Source organism: Anopheles coluzzii, chromosome X (assembly GCF_943734685.1).
Source record: "Anopheles coluzzii chromosome X, AcolN3, whole genome shotgun sequence".
Taxonomy (NCBI): Eukaryota; Metazoa; Arthropoda; class Insecta; order Diptera; family Culicidae; genus Anopheles; species Anopheles coluzzii.
This window is the reverse complement of record NC_064669.1, coordinates 21,710,510-21,730,051: the sequence shown is the minus strand read 5'-3', so window position 1 is coordinate 21,730,051 and position 19,542 is coordinate 21,710,510. Positions and strand designations below refer to the sequence as shown.

The 19,542-nt window shown below is 35.8% G+C and overlaps 2 protein-coding genes across 4 annotated transcripts in view; one reads left to right on the top strand and one right to left on the bottom strand.

Annotated features, from left to right (window-relative positions):
• The window catches only part of LOC125906728 (uncharacterized), a 363,957-nt gene that overhangs the window by 297,044 nt on the left and 47,371 nt on the right, over positions 1–19,542 (top strand). The gene's annotated exons all lie outside the window — the stretch shown is intronic.
• Positions 8,305–19,542, bottom strand: part of LOC120948954 (frequenin-1) — a 152,908-nt gene continuing 141,670 nt past the window's right edge. For all 3 annotated transcript variants that reach the window (XM_040365860.2, XM_040365841.2, XM_040365852.2), the window contains exon 7: positions 8,305–19,491. In XM_040365860.2, the coding sequence (XP_040221794.1) occupies positions 19,324–19,491 (168 nt within the window). In that variant the 3' untranslated portion in view covers positions 8,305–19,323. The remainder of the gene's footprint in view (positions 19,492–19,542) is intronic.

Below are 19,542 nucleotides of genomic sequence, written 5' to 3'. Positions count from 1 at the left end.
GGTCGTTATAATCGTTGTATCGCTCTTGAAGGGAACTATGTTGAATAATAAAAACGAATTTTGACAAAAAAAAAATGTGTTTTTCTTTGTTAGACCGGGGACTTATCAGCCAACCTGTTACACCTGGAGAAACCCGAGGGGTGATTCAAAGATCCAAATCGACCACGTTGTGATTGATGAAAGGCACTTCTCGAATATTATCGACGTTAAAACGCATAGAGGCGCAAACGTCGACTCGAACCATTTCCTGGTCATGGTAAAGCTGCGCCAGAAATTCTCCGTGGTTAACAACCAACGGAGTCTGCCCACCCCAAGGCTCAACTTGAACCGGTGTGCTGATGTGGCGGAGGTGTACGCGACAGCGCTCGGGGAAGCGCTTCCGGCCGAGAACAACATCGCCTCGCAGACCACTGGCGTATGGTGGAACGAGCCATCAGCACTCATCTTTTCGGTGTGCCCAGATCGGGTATGGTGTGATCAGCACAGATCGGGTATGGTGTGCCTATTCATTCTACCTTGCACTCATCTTTTGTTATTCATCTCTCGTGAAGTTGCAGTCGTGTCGGATTTAGAGGGCAATCCCAATTTTTGAACAGAACTGATAATTTTTGTCCCCTTTAGCAATTTTAAGGTTACCCAATCACACATCGCCTGTACATTGGCATTTTGCATTTTGGTTTTGGGCCTCTACCTTCATTCCGCCCGGGTGACTGGGTTCCCACACTGACACTGATGGTTGATTCCTGTATCTATTCGTGAGGTGCATCATCAGCGTCGTGCGATGCGTCGTGACAGTATAATGCATGGCTGCTGTTTAACAGGAAATCCGTTTTTCGCAAATTTGTATGCTTTCTTCAGTGGCTGGTTGGTCCATTACTTCGGGTTACCCTTTTTTTAAGGTGTGTGATGACATCTGTAAATCAACAATTGATAGCAGATGAAAAATATCTTTGTCACGGGGTAAAGTCTTCATACGTTAGTGTTATGACCCATATAACCAAGATACCGAAAACGCCACCAATTTCTTGTACTAAAAATCCAGTTCCATCAAACAAAGCTAAAAAACTATCAGTTTGGTGGGTTAAGCCACATGGCCACAGAAGCAGCCACTTCAATGTTGTTGAAGTCAGTTTTTTATGCACGGGCAATTTATTTGCTCAACATGTTTCACCTGTGTTAAAATGTTATTTAATTGTGCAAAGGAAGCAATTAAACGTGTGTTTTAAGTTGGTTTGTTGTAAAACATTCATGTGTAATATGTGAATATGTGTGTTTGATTACTTGCGAATGAACTCTTCCATTTCGCTAGTGCATAGTTTAGACTAATAATATTGCTGAAGTTGAAGTGCAGTGATGTAAGTGAATGAATGTAATTAATCGAGGAGTTAAAATCCTGTCCAGCATATTAACCTTAGCCAACCCTTGACCAATCTTTTCCTCAAAGCATATTTGGAAGAGGTGGGTTAAGGGTGGGCAAGATAAATACATCGGGTCGGAACTGACAGCTCCGATTGTTCTAAAATTTGGTGGGTTAACGACTGAATCGACCACCACAAACCCACGTGGGTTTGAAGTGGTTTTACTGTGGGTTAAGGACGATTTGGTTATTTGGGGAAACTAAACCACCAAAAAGCAATATTTGTAAAGCTTTTTTTGTCGTTTTTTCATCAGTTGTTAGCTCGTATAAAACTTCCGAAAATATAAAGAATGCATATTTAAATAGCTAAAGATCCATAGTAGCCAAATTAGATCTACAAACGAGCGCACAATTGAAAATTTGTTTGTACAAATTTGATAGAAATCATGCCAAAAATGGTTCTCAAATGTGTTGTCACACCTCCAGATTGGATACTATATTGTTGAATAATTCACTAATAACTTTTATCCAGTTTTTTGACAAGTGTCCACCTTTCCCGTAATGCCTTTGTTTAATTACCATCCTCTAGATAACGTATTTTGAAAACGTACGATATAATAATTTGCAATTGAAGTATCGAAGCTTAATGAACCCGGTAAAAAGTTTGACAGATAACTAGTTCCCGGAGTGGGGTTTTGCAGCGATCGTAAACAAACAAATTAGAGGTGTCACTTAGGTTGACAGAAAACATCCAACTATATAGATAGTGCTAAATCTCACCGACAGATAGCGTTTAATGTGGATGGTTCGTGTTCCAGGAAGCTAATGATTCGTGCGATCGTATTTCTCGCTATTGCGGTTGGCATCGCCATCGCATCATTATTGGCATTTAGAGTTTAGTTCAATTGTCTTTATTTTTGCTTTTCACAAATCGGACTACTCTCAAAATGGGCGCCAAACAGAATGGTCGTTCACGCAAAGGAATTCTGACAGCTCTGTTGATGACAGCTCGTACTCTGCGTACGAGCCACGCGAACTGCACAGTGGGCTGCTACAGGCATCTCGACAGCGACCGAAAAAGGACAGTAATTTTAAAGCTGTATAAAAACCATGTGCAAAAATAAAGTTTCCACCAAAACCGAAACCCAGTTTTTTATATCTCTTACACAAAGAGTTATCGTTTTCGCTACGCGATTACTTCGGGGCCAACTCTCTAGGCGCCAACTACTAGTATCTCTCTAAGGCCAACTACTAGTATCTCTCTTACAAGGGTACATTTTGCCGAAAGTCAGTTCCCTGGTGGAATAAAACTGTTGTCCTTGCCATAAAGACTCGCCGAAAAGCAATGAAGAGTCTCCAACGATCAAGAAAACCAGACAATATTTTTACCCCGCTCTTGGCCGATCAATACCAAGACGCCAATCATGAATCAAGAGAAGCCGTCAAATTTGCAAAAAATCTAACATTAAGAAACTTTGTTTTTCAAATGAACCCTAATACAACCACCAAAACAATATTCCAGAAAGTTGCAATTTTATGCGGTAAAAACCACAAATCTGCACCAATCATTCTAAAAACAGAAAACACCATCATTCCACCAACAGAAATACCCGAGGCTTTAGCTAGATACTTTTATGATACATCTGGAATACACAATTTTCCATCTCATGTTCCATCTCAATTCTTCTCTGAGTCCATTGACACTTCCCATTGCACAATGGGCATTTGCCGGGATGAAATTCAAAAAATCAACTTTGTAATAGCGCAATTCCAAATAATAGGTTTTAATACTAAGGGTTAAACTAAGAAAAATACCAAATATGAGCTCTTTATCTTTTCTGGTTCTCTAGAAAAGACCTCTCAAAGTCGAGACTTGTTAAAAAAACGCAGAAAAATCGTCACTTTTTTGGAAAACATTGAACCTTTGTAACTTTTTCAAATATGAACCGATTTTGATAAGTTTAGACATGTTAAAAAGGATATTTAGTCAGCTTTATATTAAAGATTTTGAGTTAAGTTAATTTTTTGCAAAAATATACGATAAGAACTGAAAAAACTTCCCGAAAATTTTCAACATTTTAATTTTTGACTTGATGCCATTATGGAAGTGGCGTAGAGTGGCGTTGTCTCATATATGTCACATAATAGTGTAGTATATATAATATCAATCTGTGAAGAAATATTCTGCGAAAGTTTGCGAACGCGAATTTTATTGAAGTTTTTTCACATCAACTTTTTCTAAAAACAGACACATGCGTAACTAGGCGGCTCCATAGGTGCCTAGTGTAGCGTATTTAGTGTATTCTACAAAAAATATATTCTACGTGCTTTTGTTTACCTTTAATTTTCATTACGAAGCTGTGCATCTTAGTTTCAGCACATGTGCTTATTTAATAAGTAAATTTGTATTCTAACCTAACTTTATTATTAAATTTATTATTCAGAAAGAACGGCTTCGGCCGTATTGCTGAATTTATTATTAAATATAATGAAGCAAATCAGAACCAACGAACCTTTTGGTACTGCTCCAGATTATAGACGGGTGTAAGGAAAATAATTCAAAAAATCATACGCATAACAGAAAAATGTTATGAATATACCAGCATCTATTGCCGAGAAGAAACTCCCAAAAGTCATGACAAACTAAATATAAGGATAGAGGGGAATATGCTACAAAGAATATTTTGCAAGAAAGAAAATGCATCCAGAAGGACATTTTGTATAATGAGCTGTATTACTCTGATTCGTTAACCAGTTCAATATCAGTAGCTACACACACTAAAACAAAGACAGGGTTTAACTTTACAAATGAAGTAAATACTTTGTTTGTAGCTATAGTTGAATTCTGATTTTTCAGATAGTTGTAAAACCAAGAACATCAGATTTTTATTTTTATTATCCCTTCTGAAGGTAGTTCAGGACTGGGAAAAGTATTGGATGAATATTGTGTGATATCAATGCCCAGAAAAATGTGTAATTCCTATTTTTTTAAACAACAGATTTAAAATTTTAACCTTCAAAGACAAAAAATATGTGCAGCTTTTCGTTACGAATTTGGGAACTACTTTATTTCAATGTACCTGCTCTTTCTAATTATTTAAATGCCTTGTTTCGTCGCGAATAGTTTTCGGATAAAGTTTCCTTTTCTTTCTTTGGTTTTTGCTGCTAATAATTACCGAAGCCGTAGTAAGAAATTGCTGGTGATGAAGAGAGGGAAAAAGCCTTTTCGCCCTCTATTTATTAATTTAAGATCGATAGAGATGTGTACATCAACGGGCGCGGATGTGATCCGATCCGCAGTTCAAATCTGCACGATTCGCGTTGCTGCTCGAACATGCCTTTATTCATGTCTTTAGAAATGTGAATTAGACGTTAGGAGCTTGTAATAGCATTCACCTAGGTTGTGTATGTACATTTTTAATATTTGTACTACCTGTGAGGAAAAGTGATGAGAATTAGCTACAATTGTCCTATACAAAGCAGAAAAAATATCTTATTCAAAATGATTATGTTTTGTTCATATATTATGAAACATCACAGTATATTTTAAAATGGTTTATACTATTAGAAACAACAAATACAAGAAAAAAACACACAAAATTAAAGAAAAAACAAAGCAAAGATTCCTTAAAACACTATTGTATGTAGCGCCACCTGGTGGTATGGATGCAAACTACATATAAAATGTTATTTACTATCATAACACTTTACTACAAATGATAAAAACTAACAATTTCTGCAAAAATAATTTTATCCCGAAATTTGTTCTAAACTGCCCATTGTGCATTGACACTTCCGACCAAAATTACAATACAGTCATTATCCGATATACGCTATCGCACGGGACCGAGCGCAATAGCGTATCTCGAGTTTTCGCGTATAGCGGATTCCTATGGAAAAATAGTTTACATTACCGGTTCAAGGGGTGAAATATAGCGTCACAGAGTTTTGCATTGAAGTTTTTTGTTATAAAACAGGTATCTTTTGCACAAATTTAATTCAAAATGCATTAAGAACACTAAGGAAATTCAAAAAGAGCATAAAATATTTCAAATAATTAAAATATTTGCAAAAAACAAATGGAGCTGTCAAATTTAGAGGAATCGCGTACTGCGAATTCGCGTATATCGAGTATCGCGTACTGCGGATAATTGCTGTAGTCTTTTTTCTCTTGATGAGCTTTATTGCGCTCTTAAGAAATGTTGTTGCTTGTCCTCAGCCCTGGACAACATTGGTTTTAAATGCTTCAAAATCTCCCCTACCGGTCCAAAACATTCCTCCTTCAGCTTTGCAATAATATTTGCTATTCCGGGAATATATCGGATGATTGGAAAACCTGTTTCACAATTCCCATTCAAAAACCCAGTAAGCACCACATGCAATAGATAGCTACCGCCCCATTTCTCTCCTGAATTGCATTGGCAAAATCATGGAGAGAATGGTAAATAGAAGACTGACGCAAGAATTAGACGACCGGAACCACCTTAGTACCAATCAACAGGCCTTTAGAGGTGGGAAAGGTACTGAGACATATTTTGCCGAACTTAATGAACTTTTAGTAACCCACTACCCCAAAGGCCACCACATCGACTGTGCAATATTAATTTATCAGAAGCTTTTGACAGAACCTGGCGATATACAATTCTTGAACAGCTCAATATGTGGGATTTTGGAGGGTGTATGAAAGCGTATGTTCAAAGCTTCCTTTCAAATCGCAAATTTAAAGTTTGAATTCGAACTCAAACTTCTGAGCTGCACGGCCAAGAGAATGGTGTTCCCCAGGGTATCATTCTCTCTCCCATTCTTTTCCTGATTGGTGTAGATTCGCTCTTCCGCCCCATGCTCAGTAACATTAAATCTTTTATGTATACTGATGATATAGTTCTTGTCTCAGCATCCAACAATAGAACCGAATCACACACAACTTTACAAGAAGGAGTCAATATAGTTCAGAAATAGTTACGTTGGACAGGATACACAATTTCACTCTCCAAATCCAAAATACTTCACATCTGCAATAGCAAATATCATACTCTAAAACCCATCCCATACAATAACTCAGTAATACCAAACACACGCACAGCCGAATCCTAGGAGTGACTTTTGATCGTCACTTAACATGTAAAGCACACACTACACGGGTAAAAAGAGAAGCGAAGAACCGTATTAATTTGCTCAGAATGCTTGGAACCGGTCAACATCGCGCCTCCCACCAAACACAACTTCAAATCATCAATAGCTGGCTTCTACCAAAACTTCTCTACGGCATCGAAATAGTCTCCCGGCAACGGGAAAATTTCCAAAACCAAATAGCACCACTCTACCATATCGCCATCCGATGTGCCACTGTGGCTTTCGTCACGAGCCCTATTGCATCACTTATGTGTGAAAGCAGCCTTAAACCCTTCGACCAGAACATAACCGACAACGACAAGATAGTCGACAAACATGCCCTTATCCAACAGGCAATCGCCGATTTCACCACGCTAATACAACAAACACACCCCTCAGTCACCAAACTCATCCAAATCGGTACTCGCCCGCTCACCACCGTCATTTTGCTGAACTCGTTAAACAAAAATACCATATCCACCATTTGATCTACACTGACGGATCAGTACAAATTGGTTCCACTGCCTGTGGAATTTACTCCAGCATTGAAAATAGCGCCATTCGGCTACCAGACCATACCACAATCTTTATCAGAAAAGTAATAGCCCTGGTTATTGCTGCTGATGAAGGTCTACACAGAGATAAACCCAACGTGATCTTCACTGACAGTGAAAGTGTTCTTCAAGCACTTGAATCCCGAACCACCCGCGACCCGAACATCCAACAACTCTGCAATATACCAAATTCCCCCCAAATCACATTTTCCTGGATTCCTGTTCACACAGGTATTCAGGGAAACGAAAAAACAGACCAGCTAGCCAACGCAGGACGTAGTAACACGGCGTGCGGCCATAACACTCCTCCATGCCGTGACTTCATCCGCCTTAGCAAAACCATCACCACCAATAGCTGGAATAGTTTTTTGGGTTAGCAGCGGTCGCTCTTTCCTGAGAACCATCAAGACCACAACACCACCATGGAAAGACCATCCATCACACCAAGACCAGAGAATTCTATCACGACCTTGGGTATGACACACCCGGCTCACCCCCACCTTTTTATTGCAAAAATCCAGCCCACCAGTATGCAGTTTCTGAGGCGTCGACATCACCGTCCGTCACATATTAACAGAATGCCATGGATATTCAGCAGAACGCATTACCTGCCAATAGGACCACAGCATCGACACCATCCTCTCACCAGACATCGACTGCCAGCCTAAACTTTTAAAATTCATTCGTATTACTAACTTTTATAAACAACTCTAACCAAAACCACATTTGTAACATACATATTTTCAATAAAATCAACAGATAAAAGCTTCAAGTAAAGAGAGACTAACCGGTATAAGGTAATTTGCAAGCCACAAATGGCTTACAAAGAAGAATGTTAGATTTTAAGGATTGAATTAGTTTAATTTATAAAGAGTCGAATGAGGCAAATTATCTTAAAGTCTCTATAAAAATTAAGATAATAAAAACACGGTCGAGAAGACCCGTTACCCGAGCGGGTTTGAGTTACAAAACCGCGTTCTTCGGGTGGCCCATAATTGATCGTCGCAACAAAAAGTATTATGTATTTCAGTTGTATGTTTTGACATCATTGGTGTTTATTCGCATCTGTTTCATCAATATTTTGAAACAACAATCCACAAAGTTTTTTTTTTAATTTTTCGAAAGTTTTTTGAATCTATTGAAAATGTTTACGTTCTGCAATATATGTTTTAAATCTACCAATGAATTAAATGAGAACAACACATTAATCAACAATCACGTATGATTACTTTGCAAGTATAAAAGTGTCATCAGTAAGAAGTAAAAATAACTAAGTAAAGCTCAGTAAACTGTTCATTGATATTTTTTCGTATTAAGCATCCTGTTTCAGTTCATAACAACAAGGGAGAGTTGCATCCCAGGCCCAAAACGTTTTTATTAGCCGCTAAGCTTCATTTTAATGATGTCAAATGCTATAGTGATAGGAAAGTATTGGGTTAAAAAAATGTCATTGTCAGTATTCCTGTTTTTCAAGAAAATTAATTTTAACAGAAAATTGAAGCAGCAACATGCCAGCAACAACTAAGGTCTTGAATTAATGTGTGTTGTTCTAATGATTTTAGGCTATATTGCTTTTCAAGATCTTTGCTATACCATAATTTGGTATGAATGTTATTATCCAATTGTTTTATCTCACTCCTCTATTGGATAGGCCGTTAGGTTTTTAGGAAACTGCTCCTTCATTTCACAATTTCCTGGCCTTAAAGCCATTATGAGGTTCACTCAAATGCAACTCTCTTTTCAACTCAGATAACTTTAACAATTATTGCTTCTTGTTTTTTAACATCCATTTAAAATTTGCTCTTTTGCGTTGTTTTGTTCCTCTATTAATATGTTTAACAATATTGATGTTCTGTTACATGGCTAGCATCAAATATTAAATACTTATGACATCTTTATAATGCACCTTCAAATGTATAAAGCACTTTTTAAAGTGCATCTTCTCTAACACAAGCTAGCGAGTCGTTTCTTCATTTTTAAAACGATTTTTGTATCTTTAACTCACGTTTATTAATCTGCGTTTTTTAATTTACAAGCTTTGACTATGACAAACAATGGTAGTACTCATTCATTTTTTCATTTTATGCGTTTATTGGAGTAGATTTTAAGGAAGTTACCGTCGCTGTGTTTCGATTTTGCGGAATTTCAGGTTCAGGTTCTATTCGGGTGTTAGGCGGTACATGGTTTTTACTTTGGTTGATTTCTATGAACTATAAGATACCAAGCTTTTTAAATGTAACATTTTTTGAGCAAATTTTGTTTAATGAAAACTTATAAAATAAATCAATATTTTAATTCAATATAAATACAAAATATTTTATAAATTAATTTAAATTCATGATTAAATAATTAAAAAAATTAAATAAATAAATAAGTTAATATATAAGTCAAAGGTAAATACAATGAATAAATAAATAAATTTGAAAAAAGTAAGTAAATAGCTAAGTAAACAAACAAATAATCAAATGTTATGGATAAAAATCGCTTCATAAAAAATGGCATGGGCAAAAACAATTAGACTTCAACGCAATTTTTAAAGTAAACTCATTTACACTGCATTTCATACTGATAGCTTGACAGTTTTGGTAAATTTGTCATTTGAGTTTTTATCATAATCTTTCAGTTAATAATTTGTAAAATATTTTAACAAAATAACAACAAAGCAACACCAAACATTCTTCACACAATACATTATTTGAATGATGTTGTTTACAAATGATATAGTCATTTATAAATTTAAATTTTAGTTACTGTGTTATGAGACAACAAATGAACAATAATAATTTTTACATATGACTCTAGATAGTCGAAGTCTTTACAGAGAGAGTAAGCCTCGGAATATGCTGTTTCAAACAAGCTTGAACAAGTTTGAACAACATAGGAGGATACATCCCCTCTCGCAAGCAGAAGAAGAAGAAGAAGAATATTTTTTATCATCTCGTGTAAACATATTGGAAATGAAAACTCTAATCAGTATGTTACACAAACTTATAATAATTATTACTCTATCAAATTGTAATTTGTATGACCAACATAAATTGTAACATAAACATAAACATGTAACGAGACAAAAGGGTGAAACGGTTATTTTTTTGTAAAAGTGTCCCCCAACCCAAAGGTAAGGATAATCTAAAAATTACATGCTAAAAGATTCGTGAAAGATTTTGTAAAATATATTACAAATGTGTGTGTTCGTAATCTACAGAAGTCGTCCTATAAACATTCTGAATCATTTCACAAGAATGATGAATGTTGATTTGTTATAGTTGTTAAATGATCAACAACAGATTTAAACTAGATTTTAAGGAATTTTAACAAACTAAATTTAAAGTATGCTAGTTTTAGAAGTATTTTGTATTAAAAATCTGAAAATATAAAACAATTGCCAATTGCCTGATTCAAACGGAATAGTGTCAAATTATCATTTTACACGAACGAAATCGATATTATACAAACTTGTTAGAAATTTGTTTGAGAATTTCGTTCCGAAAATGCCAAATTGAAATGGCTTTATTTGTCAAAATAAAATGCAACGTGAAACACAAGAAGTATCGTACAATTTTATTATTATTTCTACAAATGGTGTACATTGTATGCTGTTCTATTAATGTTTTTGGCGATGACATGCAAGGTAGCGTTTGGTTTATGTTTCTCTACGTTCTGTAAATTTTGTTATTACTACACTTTTTACAATAAATCATTGCAAAAAATCCATTCTGAATGAAATTATATGTAATTTGCGTTTTTTTTAAATATTAAGTTCATAGTAAAACCGTGAAGTTAGCCGGTCTCGTGATACAGTCATCAACTCGTGCGACTTAACAACATGCCTGTCATGGGTTCAAGCCCCGAATAGACCGTGCCGCCATACGTAGGACTGACAATCCTGCTATGGGGGGTAATCCAAAAGTCACTGAAAGCCAAACCCATAAGTGATACAGGCAGGCCTAGACCGACAACGGTTGTTGAGCCATAAGAAAAAAGAAAAAAAAGTAAAACCGTGAATACAAAATGCTTTCCGTAGCTTTATCCTGACGCAAAGCTGTGAGATGGAAAGCACAAAGAATGGTCTCCGTTTGAAATGTCGGAAATGTCCTTCATTCAGTTAGGTATGTCAAACCAGAGACAAATCGAGTACGCTAACACGGACCATACTTGAAAATTAGCATTTTGACACTTTTTCTTTAACACTGGAGTTACATTATTCGCCCTTATCAAATCCTTAAAATCTAATGAGCTAGGAGAACCTATAAAGCTTTCTAACAAAAGTTATAATTTATAATTTATAATAATTTATAAAAAAAATATTTATAATAGAAAACAACACGAGGAAAAACTGATTCAAATTATTAGTTTATAACAACAAAAATCATTTAACCGTCAGTGGTCTTCCGAGTTTAAATCACTTTTGACAAGAACTACGATTTTTATTTAAATTACGGTTTCGTGTGTATTTCCAAAACACTGTGATACTGTTTTTTTTTCTTGGGGAACAAGATTTGAGGTTGTTTGAAATTAAATAAGGAAAATTTCTGCAAACATCGCCAAAGAATAGTTCAACCTATCATTATGAAACGCAGTATACCAGTGCCATTTTTTTTTTGTTTTAAGGACTTTTTTGTAGCTTGAGGGAAAAATCGATTGGTTTCATAATGATTTGCTGTGCGTAGACGCTTAAATTTTATTTTTATAATGATTTGCTGCGCGTATTCTATTTCTTAGTTGCCATTTTAAACCTCCGAGGATTTGGAGCAATACATCTTGTAGGAAATTTTGTCTGAACAGCAAATTCAAGGATCCAGCGTACTAGTGGGTTATTTAATATGAACACATTACATTGAGTGATTTCATACGTCAAAACGCATTTGACTTTTCGAAAGACTCAAAATCTCTGTAATCTAAAACTACTTCAGTACTTCCACTGAAGTTCATTTTCATTTTAATCAACAAAAGCAGAGATTATTTCAACTAAACAATTTAAACAGAATAATTACAAAAAAAATCTACGGTATAGCGATATTGAAAAGATTCTGTAATTTAAAAAAAGGCATACTCGAATCACTTTGGATGGAAGAATTCTATTTGCTTTTTTGTAGTCCAATATACGCAAAATTGTCCGAATTTGAGCCAGCGCAAACGACCACACAAAGATTTTAAGTGTAAGTATAGTAATGCATTGTGTAGAAGCGCTAGCAGTTGAGAATGACAGTTGAGAAATACAAGAATAGCAGTTGTGAAATAAATTTGTGTATATTGCCATCCAGTTTATCAAGCCGGCGTGTGTTTAGACTCCGGTCCTCTTTGGAGATCTGATACTTTTGAGACCAGGTAGCAAAGAATCAATTTTACAATGAAGGTAAATTTTACAGGTTGCAAAGACTGTAATAAAGTCATTTAAGCTTTTTTAGCTGTGAACTCATAGCATGTAGTAAATATCAATTAAAAATGTGCTTATTTAACTACGAAAAGAAAAAAATTGTCTATCTATCTTTGTTATTTACATGTAGTGAAGAAATCTTTCACTAAAAATGCTGTTAGTTGCTATTGAAATAGATTTTTAGTTATTTGCTCGGATTCAATTTCAGTGTGAGTAGAATTACTCTAGGGGTTTTCAAATTTATCCATTAGTAGTCAATAATAAAAAAATCAAAATCATAGAATGAAACGTGTGGATGAAAGCCTTAAAATTAGTTGCACGTTCCATATCTTTTTATGTATGATATTTCAACTTAGTTTGCTAATATGTAAACTGCTAGATTTTTTTAGGTGGGATGAACAAACCTTAGCAATCTTAAACGAGTGGATTTTTTACTCTTATGTAAGGAAAACAATAAAAATAAACCAAAAGGTAATCAACGGTTATTATTCACAACAAAATACTTGAAATATCAATCAACTGAACATATGACCCATAAACAGGCACGTATCATATTATGTGAAAAACATGCACTTGTATACGTGCAATAGGTATTTTATGTGTAAGGCTACATTAGAGATCCTTCGTCAAATGCAATTTTTGGACGTGTTGTCAAAATGTTTAGTGAGTAATTTGTTCGATAACGTCGGACAACCAAACTTCGTTATTAAATACACATTTTTGACAGCATATTGCGTTTAATAAAATTGCATCCAAAAAAGCTATGACACTGTCCTTGAAGATGAACTAAATTTCATGACCGCATTTGTTTGGTGGAGAAAAATACTGGATATTTTATATGGTAATTTTCGGTCGAGTTTTGATTTTTTATAAATATAGACTAGGAATTGCTTCCAGCAAGTTAATTCATGTGAATGTCAAAAAAGGACTTGAACTTATTGCCGTTGTTTGATAAAATCAACAAAATCGTTGCACTCTTGAGTGCTTGTAGCATATCTCATAAAATAAATAATCTTTTAAATGTTTTAAAGATGTTATTTAGCATATTTTTTTTCTTGTTTCATGCGATGAAAAACATAAATATTTTTTTATAGTTAAAAAAAATGAATGAAAGTGAAAGTATTTTACATTGCCTAAAAATAAACCAAAAATCTTATCATAGTAGAGAGGATTTTATGTACAAAAATGTATTTTCATCGATAAAGTGCACTATAAGGCATAAAGGAAGGATTAATTAATAAGAAACAAATAAAAACAATTCGAAACATTCAATTCAATTTAATTTAAATAGTTATAAGATGTTATTTACATATATTTAAAGTCAGCATCAGCTTTTCGTAAAAACTTCTGAAACACTGGATTTGTTGAACGGAATAAGTATGTTAGTCGGGAAAATAATGTTGTATAATAATTGAAAAAGTATCATTTTCGTGGGTAAGTACATATTAAGCAATGAAATTGTAATAAATTAGATGTATATATCATATAGAATACCAGAATATAATACCATGAGAATACTAGAATATCATGAGAAAACTTGAAAAAATAAAATTATTCCCGTTTGTTTGAACATTATATCTTAAAATTTAAAGTAGTTGATTGTTGTTCGTAAACACAAAAACTTATGTCTTATCACTTGTACGTGAAATATTAACGTACTTCAGACGGTGTCATATTGTTGTAAATAGTTGCCATTATTTTGTAAATACTGTATGAAATTTAATCGGTCGCCTTGTGTTTGACTTTACCATACCTATTAATATGTATTCTTTATTTTAAATTTCATCTGCTGCTTAGTTCAACGACCCGGATATCTTGTATGAAAACAGTCAGAACTAGTCAACCGATTGTTATTGACATTTTCCGCATAATGCGGTTTTTATGAACTGAAGATCTTGTAATACAACGCCTACCATATCTGTATGCAATTTGCAACAGTAAAAAAACTTTGAAACTATGATTTAGGCAATACATGGTTTAACGCCTTTGCATATTTTTTTCAAATTTTCAACACGTCTTTTTCCGTAAAAAACAATTTAGTGACGTAACAAAACAATACCACCACTTCGAAAATATTGTTTTTTTATTATTATAATTATTGGGCTTGTTATTTGTCCAAAAACAGAGGGATGGAGTCATACAATTTTTTAATATAGTTTTTTTTACAAATTTTCAAGAGCGTATCAAATATGTTTGAATATTTTGTAAGATAGAGTGCAAAAATGAAGATAAGTTTTTCTATAATTTCTTTGATTCTTTATTTTCTTCACTCAAACTATGTTGTTGCAAAATAATCAATCAATAGATCACATACGATAACTGCAAGGACGATAGATTTATAATTTGTTAACAATACTATTTCACATGTGTATGTAATATTTTTCAAATTTTTATGGAAAAATGACTTATTATTACGAGAAAATCAATTTAGGACCGTAGCATAACTAAAAAGTCCACTGGCTTTTTGTAATAATTACTGTAAATAAAAATTGTACAAAAAAACAAATAAAATATTGTGGGAGAGTGTATGTAAGAACTTAAATTTCATCATTATGCAAATTCAACATTTGACAGCTGTTGAAAAACATATTGGAATAATAACATGCACATTTGCAAAATATGCATGAATAATAATATGACACCATACCACAGTCCTGGAATAGATCTCGATCCCATACCGGTCCTGGAATTGTTCTAGACTCTGGAATTGATCGATCCTGGAACAGTTCTTAAAGCCGTACTGTACTAGAATTTATCCCGAACCCACACCAGCACTTCAACTGATCCTGACCCCTTACAGAAACTGTATCATATACCGATACTAGAACTAATGCCAAACCTATAATGGCTCATGAAATCATTAAGATTCCTTGTCAGTCTTGGAACAGATCCTGATACAGTATCGGATAATAATAGAGGACCCCAATTTTTCATCGCACCGTGCATTTCTTTTACCACGTGTGATGTGTGTGTGTGTGTGTGTGTGTGTGTGTGTGTGTGTGTGTGTGTGTGTGTGTGTGTGTGTGTGTGTGTGTGTGTGTGTGTGTGTGTGTGTGTGTGTGTATGTGTATGTGTGTGTGTGTGTGTGTGTGTGTGTGTGTGTGTGTGTGTGTGTGTGTGTGTGTGTGCGCGTGTGTGTGTGTGTGTGTGTGTGTGTGTGTGTGTGTGTGTGTGTGTGTGTGTGTGTGTGTGTGTGTGTGTGTGTGTGTGTGTGTGCGTTTGTGTGTGTTTGCGTTTGTGTGTGTGTGTGTGTGAGTGTGTGTGTGTGTGTGTGTGTGTGTGTGTGTGTGTGTGTGTGTGTGTGTGTGTGTGTGTGTGTGTGTGTGTGTGTGTGTGTATGTGTGTGTGTGTGTGTGTGTTGTGTGTATGTGTGTTGTGTGTATGTGTGTGTGTGTTTCACAAGTATGTCGTTTCGGCTAGATTTGTTAGTAGTTTTTCTGTGTTTTGGGTAAGGTTTTTAATGTAATAAGCAGGCCCACCACGCAGGGGTAATTTAATAAGCAGGAAGAAACGTAGCTTGACATGGTTTCATATTGCGTTGAAAGCATTCTGATAATGTGTGTTATCATGTGAAACATCGTGCATTTACACTTCGATAAAAACTAAAGTTTGCATCGACAGCAGCGCTTGTTCCTCGGGCGAAAACGCAGGTGTGCTGGTTGATGGATGTGAATGCGACAGCGATGCGAAATGGACACGCGCACAATAGCAATGAATTCGGCATTCCCTTACAGGTGTTTCTCCAGTGCACGCCATTGAAAGGCCTGCGTGCATCTCTGCGTTGAACGTTGTGCGCGCATGTTAAACTTTGTGCGTGCATTGAGCTGGCGCGCTGTTGTTCTTTTCAATGGGCGTTTTGTTTCATGAGCGCGGCAGTATTCTGTTCTCGATTTAAATGGGTTGACGCTCACCTGCTTACTCATTGATAGTTTTTATCCATACGCATGTTTTCGCTGCTAAACAACGATGTTATTCATCACGTATAGAAGCAGAACGCAGGCAGAGCACGGGATCAGCCGTGTCCAAGTTTTTTACCAGCGCGTTCTTGACGGTCCAAGCAAGCAATGTTAGTAACAATGGGTCGAGGTAAACGTTGTACCGATTATCAGCGCCATATGAAAAAGCGAATGGCTGCTGTTGGCATTAAGCGCAAAACGATCGAGTTCGTAATGGAACGATCGCGCACTTTTGTCGCAAACGCGCTTCGGACATCCGAAATGTGTTTGGACAACCGAAACGCGCAAGTCAACCGGACGTCCTCAGAAGACCACGGCGAAAGAAGACCGTAAAATTGTTAATAGATCGAAGGAACATCGCGAGGGGGAGAGCAGGACCGTTTTTACACCGGTTTTTTATTACATCAAAAACCTTACCCAAAACACAAAAAAACTACTAACAAATCTATCCGAAACCACATACTTGTGAAACAAACACACACACCAATACACATTCAAACATACATAAACACACACACATGCACACACACACACACACACACACACACACACACACACACACACACACACACACACACACACACACACACATAAACCTGTCCCAACGGGTGCATGCTGCGTTGAAAAAACTAGGGTCCTATCATTCTGTCCGATACTGTACCATTCCGAGCCCTGATACCGCTCTCGTTTTATTTGTGACCACCATAGTATCTAAATATGTTTCAGACATGGATCAAATCTAGACCAGTAGTATTCCTATTTTATTTTATTTTATACGTTTCGTCCGGTCCTTTCGCCAACTCTGATGACTTAACAACATTCCCGTCCCGGCTTCAAACCTCGTATGGACCGTCACCCTAAGTGTGCGTGTTATTTCCAGGGTTGTCTGAGTCAATTTGCAACGTCAACAACAACGTCAACGTATTACTTTCATTATGTTTTTCAGCAGATTTCAAATGATATATTTGCATCACAAACATTTCCAAGTTCATTAACATGATTTTCAAAACATTCCAAGCTGGACTGTGCAACTGTGTGTCCGACATGACCCGTATCCCCTAAAAGAATGTTGTTGCTGCCATGAAATCATGAATCCGAACCTGCAGTAGTGGCTTCCTAAAGTAGGACACCTATTTTCGGACTAAGTGGCTTCCTGGACAGTTCCTTGGACCACTCATCTGAAAACTTTCCTCAGTCGTCGTAGATGACATTCGTTAGCTTTGCTTCCGGCAAACAGAATTGAGCCGACATATTGACAGTTCTCGAAAAATCACGCATAAATTTATGTACAGTCTAAACTCACTGATTGAATTTCGATTGACTGCCAACTATTTATTAAGTGCTTTTTAGTTGGCACATTATCCATAAAAAACCGAAATGTTCATGAGGTTTTTGTGAATTTGCCGTGTGAATTTGCATGAGGTTTGAAGCCGGTATCTACACAAATAAAACAGATAACTATCCTCCGAATAACTCGTCATGGGTTCGAGCCCCAAATAGACCGTGCTGCCATACGTAGGACAGACTATCCTGTTATGGGGGTAATCCAAAAGTCATTGAAAGCCAACCCCACAAGTAGTACAGACAGGCCTTGACCAAAAACGGTTGTTGAGCCAAAAGAAGAACTATACTCGGTATGTGAATAATGCTGTTAATAAAAATCACCACAGTAAATTTTTTTTTCCGGAAAAAGTCGTTTGCTATTGGTTTAAAAAAATGATATGCAAGGAATTACATTTTGTCCATTTCTTTCGCAGTTTTCATTTATATCTTCCATATTTCATGTGAATCGCAAAAAACGACTGTCGATATTATAATGGTAGGCGCTGTACTAACTGTTAACTGATAGATTAACTGGCAATATTTGGCAAAATGTCTGATAAATAATATAATGGGTTCGTTGTCAATATTTAAATCCTGTAAAAGCTATGAATGCTTCTATTTGATTAACATTTGGCATACGTTGATTGCCTTTTATTTAAGATTATCAATAATTTAATTGCTGTGATTCATAGTAATACATTTTCTTCTTCAAGCATGTTAATGTATTAGTATCTAAATGTTGTCTGTCTACCGATTTGTAATATGATTGTGCTACATAACTTCACTAGAAGTGAGCTGGACAACACGAGTTTCACGAACAATCAGAATTAGTTTAGCACATCTGCACTATAAGCTGGCAACATTTTTATAGTAAATTGATTGCTAGTAATTTTTTATCGATTGTTTTCACATTGTTCATCATATAACGTGCTGCGCACGAATCTTTGGTTAAGTGTTGTAGTTTCAATATTCATTACACATTGCTTGCAATATCAAAAAGATTATGGCCTGCGTTAGTTTTACAATTTTCAATAAATTTAGCTATTGCATACGCATATATTGTGTGGTTGCATTTTTGAACAGATCTATGATGGACCGAAACTAATAAATTCTTATAAATATTAATGCTAATTATAATAAATAAAGTGAAAAAATACAAACAGAGTAATCAGTTTTGAGCCGGTCTCGTAGTACAGTCGTCAACTCGTACGACTTAACAACATGCCCGTCATGGGTTCAATCCCTAAATAGACCGTGCCGCCATACGTAGGACTGACTATCCTGCTATGGGGGGAAATCAATTAGTCACTGAAAGCCAAGCCCATAAGTGGTACAGGCAGGCCTTGACCGACAACGGTTGTTGAGCCAAAGAAGAAGAAGCATCAGTTTTGTGTCGAACATTGCCTTGGGTTTTTGTTGAAACATTTAACCTAATGAAAGTTATGTATTAATAGATGTTAAATTCAATGAAGCTTAAACTCCAAGTGGTTTGTTGTGCAGAAAGATGAATGGGTTATAAAACATTTTTCAGGTTAAAATCCTTACAAACACTGCGTTGCAGTGAGTAATCTTGATGTTCATATGCGCATTGTAGCAATATGAACGAGGCGGGATTTCCTCCTCCTCCCGCGTTGTGTGTTTTGGTTAATCACCGCCTAAACTTAGCGCCTGTACAATCCTTGGATCTGCCTTGCTGCCTTCACGAAACTCTTCCAGAGTCAATCGATCGTCGTGGTTTTTATCCATCTGGTCAAATATTTTATCCACTCGCTTTTGTGGTGTATTGTCGTCCTCGCTTTGTGGCTGCTGACCCTATTACAGGAATTTATTTAAAAAAAGTAGGTTAAGTTATTGAAGATTTTA